General features: G+C 38.9%; 1 protein-coding gene across 7 annotated transcripts in view; it reads left to right on the forward strand.

The window, feature by feature from the left end:
• The window catches only part of RIPOR2 (RHO family interacting cell polarization regulator 2), a 192,079-nt gene that overhangs the window by 128,167 nt on the left and 51,864 nt on the right, over positions 1-12,048 (forward strand). For all 7 annotated transcript variants that reach the window (XM_033092499.1, XM_033092501.1, XM_033092500.1 and 4 more), the window contains exons 3-7: positions 3,042-3,197; positions 3,940-4,018; positions 5,489-5,512; positions 6,592-6,645; positions 9,824-9,973. In XM_033092499.1, the coding sequence (XP_032948390.1) occupies positions 3,042-3,197; positions 3,940-4,018; positions 5,489-5,512; positions 6,592-6,645; positions 9,824-9,973 (463 nt within the window). The remainder of the gene's footprint in view (positions 1-3,041; positions 3,198-3,939; positions 4,019-5,488; positions 5,513-6,591; positions 6,646-9,823; positions 9,974-12,048) is intronic.

Below are 12,048 nucleotides of genomic sequence, written 5' to 3' on the forward strand. Positions count from 1 at the left end.
CTTTGGGAAAGAGCCAGAAGTTGCACGGTGCCAGATCCAGTGTATAAGGTGGATGAAGACACACTGTAATGTTTTTATTTGGCAGAAATTGCCGTATAACAGAAGCGATGTATGACACGGAGCAATGTCATGATGGAGGATGATTTACAGCACTTTAAAACACACCTTCTCTCAACCGTAGCTCACAACCAACTGACTGCACTAAACAAGTTGAAACTTGTCACACATTGTTACTAAGGTTCTGCGCGCCCCTTCCTGTATCAAAGATCCCTGTCTTTCCATTGGATGGCACTCATCAGCAGCATTCACTGTATTTTTTTATCACTGTATTTTACCACTGTATTTTTTTATCAATGGAAAGGCTCCATGTCACACATCACTTCTGGTATGGCAATTTCTGTCTAATAAAAACATTACATTTTGTAGGGTGTCAGATGGGCACTTATCTTACTAGGGAGACCACTTCATGGACTGTGTAGATGTCTGACCACTGATGCATGGTACACCTGAAGCAGAAGCTGAATAATATTGAATGCCAACCATAATTTAATATATATATATATAGTCATAGGATATGGAGTACAGCATAGGGAATAAAGTCAATGTAATTGTAACAGCTATATATGATGTCAGAGGGGTACTAGATTGGGGGGAGGGGGTTATCACTTTGTGAGGGGTGTAAATATCTAACTATTACATCGTTTTGTACACCTGAAACTAATAAAAAAAAAAATTGTGGTGTGTCCTCATCCACCTTATTCACTGGATCTGGCACCATGCAACATCTGGCTCTTCCCCAAAGTCAAAATGACCATGAAAGGTAAACATTTTGAACCAATTCAAGACATCAAGGCATCACAACAGCACACTTAAAAACAGTCACAAAAAAGGACTTCCAGAACTGCTTCAGAAAGTGGCAAGAACGATGGGATAAGTGTGTTCAAATCATGGGGGAGTATTCTGAGGGGGATTAAGAGCAATGTGTCTTTTACTGTAATAAATTTTTTTATTTAAACATTCATGGTATTTTTAAATCACATCTCATATATCTTTTCAAGTTAGTATTTTCATTTTCTTTGGACAAATACCCAGAAATGGGAATCCTAGATCATATGGGAGTTCTATTTTTAATTTTTTTGAGGAACCTCCATACTGTTTTCCATAGTCGCTGCACCAATTTACATTCCCACCAACAGTGTGCAAGGGTTTTCTTATTCTCCACACCTTTACCAACACTTGTTATCCCTTGTCTTTTAGATAATAACCATTCTAACAGGCATGCAGTAATATCTCATTGTGGGTTTGAATTGCATTTCCCTTATGATTAGTGATGATGAGCACCTTTTCGTGTACTTGTTGGACATCTGTATGTTTTTGGAAAAATGTCTCCTGAGGTCCTCTACCCATTTTTAATCAAATTGTTTGATGTTTTGCTATTGAGTTGTATGAGCTCTTTATATATTTTGGATATTAATCCCTTACCAAATATGTGATTTGCAAATATTTTCTCCCATTGCCTTTTTATTTTGTTGATGTACAGAAGCCTTTTAGTTTGATGTAGCCGCACTTGTTTATTTTTGCTTTTGTTGCTTTTACTTTTGGTGTCAGATTCAAAAAAATCATGACCAAGACCAGTCCGAGTGGTTTATCTTCTATGTTTTCTTTTAGGAGTGTTATGGTTTCAGGTCTTATGTTCAAATCTTTAATTTTGAGTTAATTTTTGTGTATTACGTAAGATAGTAGTCAAGCTTCATTCTTTTGCATGCACTGTCCAGTTTTCCCAACACCATTTGTTGAAGACACTATCTTTCCTCCTTTGTCATAGATTAAATGACCATATAGGCATCGGTTTATTTCTGGACTCTCTATTCTGTTCCATTGATCTATGTGTCTGTTTTTATGCCAGTACCATACTATTTTAATTACAATAGCTTTGTAATAGAATTTGAAATCACCTCCCCGCCACACACAAACCCCTTTGTGAAGCACATTTTCCATTGCATCCAGATTTTGGAGACTGTTTGGTATGAAGTTATGCAGTGAATAAAGACTACCTCTGAAGAGCAGATGTCATTCAGACATGGGAAAGTTAGTCTTCCAGTTTCCCTGGACTCTCCCCTCATCTAAAATAGGACTTAGGGGAACTCAAGAAAGAAATCACAGATAGTGAAATAGGTAACATGAAGTAAAGTTTGTTTTCAGATTTTCTGACAGCATAAAGGTCTTATGCTCTGAGGAGCCTGATGTGCTTTGATTTGTATAGTCTGCTTTGGTGCACGCAGTGATGGCAGAGGAAAATAACTAATAATTAACTTGTGAGATGCATAGCACGTACCTAATGATTCAGAGGTCATGCTTTTCAATTGATAGCTGGGTCAGGGAGCAGTTTGGCCTCTTGGTCTCCTAGTCAGATCAGTAGTCTGAGTGGTAGTTATCGGGTGTCCATCTCACCACTGGGCTGCCCCCCTGCCACTAACAGAGATGTTGAGTTTTATGTAATACCTAAACATAATGTGCTCCATAAAAATAAAGCTTAAGAAAAAGCTGTCAGTGCAGCTCTGTGCTTTTCTTTATTTTAACAGTATACAAATTAGCCATTTGTCATACTTATGGCACTTTATCAAAAAGGCATTCATTCACATCCTAGTCAAATTTAATAGATGCTTGTACTTGACGTTGCCTAATGCACATATTTTTCAGTTAGTTTATATCTTTCTGCCTGTTCATTATTTCTACTTGGGGGGGTTTGTCCTTGGCTTCCTATGAGGTTTCGGTGGCATGATATGTTTTTACTCAGAGTGCACGTTACCTGAAGCTAGGCTGTGACTCGGGGAGGCCGCTGCCCAGCAAAGCTTCCAGATTTCAGCAGTTAAATCTAATACCAAAAAACTTGGTGTAGGATGGCTCAGATCTATTAATATATAAGGGAATGTTACCTTCCCCAAAAGACACAAATACAAATACAAGATGATTAAAAGGAATTTCTTTCGTCAAATCCTTTTGGATGCCTGAGACTCACAATTTCTTTTCTCTTTCCATAGATGTAACTCCTTCATTGAAAATACCTCTGCTCTCAAGAAGCCTCAGGCCAAACTGAAGAAAATGCACAATTTAGGACACAAAAACAACAGCCCTCCCAAAGAGCCTCAACCTAAAAGGGTGGAACAGATTTACAGGGCCTTGAAAAGTGGACTTGAGTAAGAACATGAAACCTAACAATGCATTGAAACTTTTTCCTTTCTAGAATGTTGGGAAGGTGGGGGGTCAAAGGTAAAACAAGTTTATGAGATAAATTTTAAATGTCTATTTGTGTAGTAGATATTTTATTCTCGTACCATCATCAAGGAAGCCTTAAATGAGTCCCAAAAATGTGAAATTTATTGGGTTTCAACATGATGTCCATAACATTGAAGGAGAGCTGAAAGAGTAATGAGATTATATTGAACTCTGTATAGTATTGGGTTCCACTTAAACCATGGTAGACAGGCAGATCTATTTTAAAGCTTGCTGAAGAAGGGTTCTGAAACCTTCACGAGTATATTAATAGGGATTATTTTTCTAGAATAAGACTTCCCCCCCAATGTTTGGTGACACATGTACAGTCAGTGTTGTATTGCAGTAAATAGAATTCTGTGAGCCCAGACCTAGGATGGACTCCATAGTTTTCTGGCCCTTTCCCTCCTCACTGTTTTTTTCTGCTCTGGGCTTTCAACCTCATGGGGGTTCTTCTTTTTGATCATCTGGATAGTATCAGATGCAATTACTAGAGCTTTCATAATGTTGAGAAATTGGTAAAATATAGTGCCTCTTCCCCACCAACTCTGCCCTCCACAGAGCGAGGTTCAAATTCTTAATCTCTGCAGAAGGAAAAGGTCAGCAACACCAGATTTCACTTGACAGTCACAAAGTTCATAATTATACCTTGTCTTGTCTTTGCAGTGAATATCTGGAGGTTCACCAGACGGAGTTGGACAAGTTGACAGCTCAGTTAAAAGATATGAGAAGAAACTCTCGCCTGGTAGGTACCACCCAGTCATCAAGATGTTAACACAATGTTCTTTTTTTTTTTTTTAGCTAAGTATCTTCTACTAGATGGGGATGGGGATGAGGAAGAACCTTCAAGAAAAGCAGATCCAAGGGGCAAAATACTGTCTGCTTCCTGATGTATTTGAAATGCTTTATTCTTGATATGCTTAAGTGTTTTCCAAGCACGTTTATGCAGATAAACTTTATAATCAGGGAAAAATACTTAAAAAAAAAAAACTCCCTATAACCCTTCCCTTCAATAATAAAAGGAAATGAAAAGTTGGAATTTCCCTAGCATATTATTAGTACAGAATTGGGAACCCAGAACTTTAGCTTTATCTCTGGTATTTTAAACATGTAACAGGTAGTGAAGTCAGAGAAGGAAAGGAGGGTCAATAAACTTAGGGGAAGTTGGAGGAGCACTTGAGCCAGTTGAACTACACATTGCATTCTTTGAGATGCTTGCAAATTTCCTCTTTTCTAATGAATTTTGATAACTTGTCTGGTTGGAGAGGTGTTTCTAACGTATATACGATTTTAAATGACTTTGTTCAGTTCTAAATGATAATATCTTAATGTTTCAGGGCATCAGAAAGCCCAGTGAAAGTCTACATATTTCCAGGAAGTATAGCTATCCATTAATAGCTGCTATTTTTTCTTTTTTAGGAGATGTGCTAAAATGCATATTGTTTTTTTCAATGTCTAGAGGTTAAAGGCTTTATAGAAGTTAAGGGTTTTATATCCTAATGATGTTAGAGGGTAAATGGCCCCTATCTATGTGGAGCTCCTTATGGAATGGCCTTCAGAGTTTTTGAATGCTCTTGAGCATCCTCAATGGGCAACCAGTGTCCCTCCTTGGAGAACAATGGTGAGTGGAAGGAAAGATATAACATTCCATAAAAACCCTCTCCATGGGGGATGTGGGGAAGTACTGATTCCACTGTGATACTGTGAGCACACAGGAAATGTACTTGCTTTAAAAATAATTTGTGAAACGCACATTACCACCCTCGAGGACCCTCCATAAGTACCAATTTTACATGTTTAAGCAGGAAGGCAAGTATTTTTTTAACACATATATCATTGTTACCTTTTATTATATTATTTATTCTTAAAAAATTAAAAAATGAACATGAATTTATATGCCCCTCAATATGTAAGAGAGAAGAGCTCAAAGCATGTGAAATCCTTAATGCTCCCAAGGGGCAGAGAGGACTGGGTGGAATTCTGGAGACATGGAGTATAAATAAATAGGAACTCTTAAAAGTATTCTTACTGGTATTTAAAATAACCTGGAGCTTTACTCTTTTAAAGCAAATATCAAAAAACCCAGTGAACTTTACGAGGCTGATCGTTATTTCACTGACAACGCAGAAATACAGACTAAAACCCTCTGTTAATTTCAGTAACAATTTTGAGAAAGATATGTTTTAATCCAGATACTCCTTTTTTTTTATTTTAGGGTGTGCTCTATGACCTAGACAAGGTAAGTTATTGTTCCGTGTTCGGGTGTTACTGAAAAATAAAACCCTGTGTCCTTGAGTAGAGGCCAGTGATCCCCTCTTAGATAACAGTAAGATACTAGAGAACTGATGATTTTTCTAATCCCAGAAAAATTCATGCTTTTATCTAATGAGATGATGAATAAGGACTATGATCTGCAGATCCAATACATGTTTAAGATCACTTTCATAAAAATGCCACCTGGCTGTAAGATTTCTCAGTGTGCTGAAAAGTTTCAGAACTCCAAAGTGTTTGGAAGTCCTTCTCTGTCTTCTATCTAAATGTAAACTATCATATTTCATCAAATCAAAGACATCTTTGATTGGAAAACACACCATTATTTTATGTGCCACTAAGAAAAAAAAATGATTCCAGTTAAACTATGACACACTCCTTTCTTTTCATTTCAAATTTGTATTTTATATTTAGTAACAAAGCTTTTAGGCCTATTTTAAATGTAATTTTTTTAGTTACATATGATGCTGTCTCTTTCCATGCCTTTCATATACAATGCCTTTAATGCTGAATTATAGTATAATCTGTTTGCAAACATTTGAAAGAGTAATTAAATTTAATGCATGTAATAATAATATGTATACTCAAATGAAGCGATGACACATAAATAACTGTGACTATCTCTGAGAATGCACAGGCAATGGCACTTGTAAAATGCACCTCAATTTCAGAAACACTAAAATGTGGAGGGAAAACAGTTTATCTTCAAGCTAATAAAATATGTTGTTATAAAGGAATTCAGTTATACTCCAATATGATACTGCTGCCAGAAATCCAGTGCATTCCATTTGATGGGCCTCCCTTGATGTGAAACACAAGGATTCCAATAACCAACTCAAGTTTATCTCTCAGAATATTAATTCACTATTTTTTAAAAATACTTCCCAAATTAATACTAGGGAATCTCTAAAATAGCAACAGATAGGAGGGAAATATTTAGCCTTTTCTGGTTCTTTTGAGTATGAGATGATAAAGATATTCTGACACATCTAGATTAATTGAACTGTAAATGGCTGTACTTTCTCAAACTTCTTCTTTTAATTCCAGCAAATTAAAACGATTGAGAGATACATGAGACGCCTGGAGTTTCACATTAGTAAGGTATTAAAGTTCCTGTTGTCTTTGCCTCTGTTTTTCAGTTCTTACTTACTGATCAATACAACTTTGGCCTAAGCATAGCATCTAGTCCATGGAGAATTTCTTATTGAATTGACTCCTAAGCTGATTCGCAATCAAGTCTTCCAATAGGCAGTAAAAATAGAGAAGAAAATAGAGAAGAAATGAGTTTGGAGAGCCTAATAATCTAGCACAGCTATGACTCTACTTCAGTTCAACAAACACGATTAAGAGATTCCCATGTAGCATGCAGCATGCCTGGTGGAGGGCTTAGTCTCAAGATACTCTGGTGAGAGATAAGACTGAACCAAACTGACCCTACAAAAAACGTCATGCTTCCCTAATTTCTCAGTATGGTCCCACATACAACCTGGTACCCCATAAACTTCTTCATGAAGGCCTTTAAAGCACTTAAAGACAGCTGTCAGTACCTCCCTAAATCTTTCTCAAGTTCTTAGCTCCTTCCACTCTTCTTTATGTGGCATGGTTTCCAGCTATCTTTTCATTTTTAGTGCCCCCTAGACATGCACCAGTTTGTCAGGGTCCCTGACATCCAGCCTTGAACCCTACAAATAGTTATGGATGGTCCAATCAGTCTAGTGGGAAGCAGGGCTGCCACCCCCTTGTTCTAAACGCCATCAGGAGATACTAGTGCAACCTAGAAAAAGTCTCCCATTGGGAGCTACTAAATCACACCAGTCACAATTCCTGTTCCCATCTATACACATCAAACTCTCTTCCAAGTGGAGAGACTGCGGGGTTTAGCAGATCTCTCTACTAGGAGTCAGAAGCCTTAGGTTCTAGTCCCAGCTCTGCCCCATATTTGTTGCAGAAAAACGGCAAGGACCGAGAAACTCAAGTGGCACGCAGAGATCAGGGAGAACACAGCTTTATTACGCCGGCGGGCTCAGCGGGATCCTTCCCAAAAGACTGAGCCCCTAGCAAGGTTTTGAGCAGGTTTTTATGGGTTGGGGACTTTCTTGAGTCGGGGAAGGGGTAGGTGTCATCTGGTGATTGGCTCAAGGTGTGGCTTGGGGGGGGTTATGCGGAAGTGGGCTGGGGCTTAGGCTGGGGACTTCTCTCTCCGCTGGGGCCACCATTTTAGCTCAGATCCATGTGGCAGGGAACCATTTTAAGGTCAGTTTCCCATCATATTCACTGGGCTGTACCATCTATGTGGACCTTGTCTTTCTACTCTGGGAAGTGGGGCTTGGGAGGTGCATGTATTCAGTCTCTATGATCCTAAGAATCTTCTCCTTTTAAAATTCTATGATGATTTTGTATGTATATGCTACTGCCTTTGTACATTCCCACTTTGAAAGGTATCTATTACCTAGGCAGATCTGAAATTGTTTCTGTTTCTGCTAAACTCAAAAATAGTTTTATTTTTGACCTGCATTTTTATTAATGGCATCCATTAGAAGGTATTTATGTGGCAGGCAAGCTTTGACAAGTTACTCACTGTTTAATTTGAAAAAAGCAGGAAAACCAAATCAGTATTAGGCAGGTGTGTGTTTATCCATCTTGTGTGCATCACTGTTAGATATGCCAATCCCAGTGGTTATTGAAGGTTGGTAGGACTCTCTTTGCAGCACCATATACACAGGATGCCTAACAAATTATATTTAATTGAATGAGTCAGTTAATTAGTTTATTTGATGAGAGCCACTGCTGGCTTATAGGTAATGCAGATGCTTGCCTGCAGATGGGCCGGTTTCTGCTCAGATGAGTACAGTTATCCTTTATCCTAAAGTTTAACTCCATTTGGCTAAGATAGGTTGTTATTTAATGAAAACAATAGTATAAGACTATAAAGATAAATATCATCAGGAATTAACTTTAGAACAGGTTTTCTCAACCTCAGCACTACTGATATTTGGAGATAATTCTTTGTTATAGAGGGACTGTCCTCTGCATTATAGATATTTGGCAGCATCCCTGGCCTTTACCAGTTACTAGATGCCAGTAGCACCTCCCAGCTGTGACACTGAAAAATGTGTCCGGATGTTGCCAAACATCCCCTGGTGGCAAAATATCCTTGGGTGATTGAGAATCCCTGCTTGAGAACCATTAAGTGATAACAGGCTTCTATAGAGTGTGATCAGTAGTCATTTGCAAAGGATATATGATTGTTTAGAAGCATAAATGTAGAGGTGTAGCAGGGAAAATTTTCATTCCCATTGCTTCTATTTATTTTTTTGATTATGGTATAATTTAGATACAAAAAATATCACAGTTCTTAAATGTTCAGTTGGATAAGTTTTGACAATTGTGCTTCACCCTAATTTAAGAATAACCTAACTTCATTTTCTCTCTTTATTATTGTTGAGCCAAGCAAGACTTTACAAAAATCATTTTCAGTAAATAGTCTCTAGTTCTTTTTTAATTAAGAAAAAAATGCTAAATCTGAATGTGTGACTATCACCTTGTGACAGTCTGTCTTCAAATACAGTGGTAATAGCCGAGTATACTACAAAGTTTTCACCTCATGTGAAACTATATAAACTCTTCTAGTGTTTGTTGCATATATAGGAGGCTCCTATCTTCATTATCCCATAGTCTCACACAGTCCACGCACGTTAAGTTCATTTTCATCTTGCGTAATTGGGTAAAAAGACTTAGAGTAAAATCTGCTTTGAAGTAGAAAATGAATTATAGTGGCTAAAACAAAAATGATAGGTCTCTGTCTAAAAGGATGACACTTCTCCAAGAATCTCCTCATTGAGGTCAGGAACAGTGTCTTTTTATTTATTTGTTTGTTTTTAAAGATTTTATTGGGGAAGGGGAATAGGACTTTATCGGGGAACAGTGTGTACTTCCAGGACTTTTTTTTTCCCAAGTCAAGTTGTTGTCGTTTCAGTCTTAGTTGTGGGAGGCGCAGCTCACCTCCAGGTCCAGTTGCCGTTACTAGTTGCAGGGGGCACAGCCCACCATCCCTTCCGGGACTCAAGGAATCAAACTGGCAACCTTGTGGTTGAGAGCCCAATGGCCCATGTGGGAATCGAACTGGCAGCCTTCAGAGTTAGGAGCACGGAGCTCCTACCGCCTGAGCCACCCGGCTGGCCCTGGAACAGTGTCTTAAGCACTTAACAATGGCCTGTGTAACTTTTTTCAAGTGTGATCAGTACTTACCTCCCTTGTGTTTCCTGTTTGATCCTGGCAGGTAGATGAGCTCTATGAAGCTTATTGTATCCAAAGACGCCTCCAAGATGGTGCCAGCAAAATGAAGCAAGCCTTCGCAATGTCCCCTGCCAGCAAGGCCGCCCGGGAGAGTCTGTCAGAGATCAACCGGAGCTACAAAGAGTACACCGAGGTATGTGCTCACCTGCTCAGCTGCCCAGCCTCACCTGGCCTGCTGTGAATGTGGGTAACTGCGAAGAAAAAGGGATGGCAACCTGTAACCTCATTCTGCTCTTCAGAGAGATACATTTTACTATTTGCCTCTCTTGCTTTTTATTTCTTTTTTGAGGCCGTCAGTAGAATTGTTTAAAATGACTCTTGGGTAGGTCATTGGTTGTATTTTTCTTAGTACCTTCACTGGACTCCAGAGCATATGCCTTTGTCAGTCCCTAAGAGTCACCTGTCATGCAATCATCCCTGGTGCCTTGTAATAAGCCTATTCATGCACTTGTAAAACCACAAGATGTTAGTCACTACGAAGCCATTACAGTCCAAGCCTTACAGTTCTCTGTGTGCTCCACGCTGCCCTATACAGTGTCTGCACAAGTGGACTACAAATGCTTTTTGATGATTTCAGTGAATGACTAAGTCACAATGCCCTGGTTTTTATCATTTAAATGTACTTCCAAATTCTAGTATACAGTCTCATCGAACTTTATCCCCAGAAGTTGAACCTTGTGGTTAAGATCAGCATGGATATTGGGTGTCACTAACCCTTCTGCCTATGATCAATTTATTGTAAGAAATTCCCATTCTATCTTAAAGAAGATGAGACAAAGAATACTGAACAGAAGTGTGCTGTCCTGGTTTCTCACTGTCTTCTGGGCCCGAACACATGACACAGGGAGGTTTTTGCTTTTCGCTGCGTCACCTAATACCAATGTCTTTGATGAAATGACTGAATTATTAAAGCTGCACTTCTCACTATCCCATGAGTTGTACAGAGGTCAAACTTCATGAGTGAAGTCATCAGCCTGATGGGGGTCTTTGGACAATTCCCAGAGGTGGGCATCTGTCTCAGCCCTGGGATTGGCCGGGGTGGGGATTGGGGGAACCTCTTGGATGACTTGTGCAGGATCGATTTGTATGTACACTCCAGCACTGCCTCTTGTCTACACTACACTTGTCTTTATGGTCTAAAACTGGGCTTCTTTACCTAAGTGCCTCTTTCAGAATAATGCTTTTTAAATGCAGAAAATAAAATACATAGGAATTCAAAGGAAACAAATTACATTGAAATATAATTGTTTCATTATTATCAGTACAGTTATTAAAATATTTTAAAAATCAAATGTGTGATACTGTGCTATGTTGCTGCTGTGTTAACACATCAAATTAAATTGATCTATACCAGTGGCACTAGTTATTCGAAATTGTGACATTCAAAGGAGTGAAAAATATCAGTGCTTTTTCAAGGTATCTGCAAGAAATGATGTGATATGAACATATATATGATTTCTGTCAGTGTCAAAGTCACAGGCACTAGTAATACTGCTATGGCTTGTTTCTATCTTCATGACTTAGGGACATTTCCCCACCCAAGTTGTTGGACCCACAGGTTGAGAACCTCTGGCTTAGAAACAGCCCCAATTCATTAGACCTCATTTCTTCATGTCTCTGAAATCGAAAGAGCGGTTGCCAATTATAGAGGCTGTTCACAGTCCCCACGCCGATAATTGGCCTGTAGGAGCTGCCTGTCCTTGAACATTTGCAGGTCATTTCAGAAATACCCACCTTTGGTCAAGGGCCAAGACATGGCATCATACTTTGCTCACAAACTCAAAGATGTAGGGTGTAATTTCAGCAAGAGGAAGGGCTGCCTTAGAGAAAAAAAGAAGTCCAGGACTTCTGCAGCTTCATACATCACTTGGCATCAGGTGATTTTGTACCTTCTTGGTGGAGACCAAGAAAAACAAACAGGATTTTATCACAAAGAACAGTTAGGGCAGGATGCTCTGGGTGCCTTTGCAAGTGCAACAATATTCATCAAAGGGTACTTGGGTGAGACAGAAGAAAATTCTGACCATGGATGTCCTCAACTGTTAAACTAGCTGCCCCCCATTTTCCAAGACATGGCAGCAATCTTGACATATATGATAACATTGTTGATATTTCTGGAAACCGTAAATTCATTCCATCACAGAGATGCCCAGTGCTCTGAGGGAGAAAATTGGTTTACAGTACCGAGACTGTTTTCAAAGCTTTCAA

Source organism: Rhinolophus ferrumequinum, chromosome 22, assembly GCF_004115265.2.
Source record: "Rhinolophus ferrumequinum isolate MPI-CBG mRhiFer1 chromosome 22, mRhiFer1_v1.p, whole genome shotgun sequence".
Classification (NCBI taxonomy): domain Eukaryota; kingdom Metazoa; phylum Chordata; class Mammalia; order Chiroptera; family Rhinolophidae; genus Rhinolophus; species Rhinolophus ferrumequinum.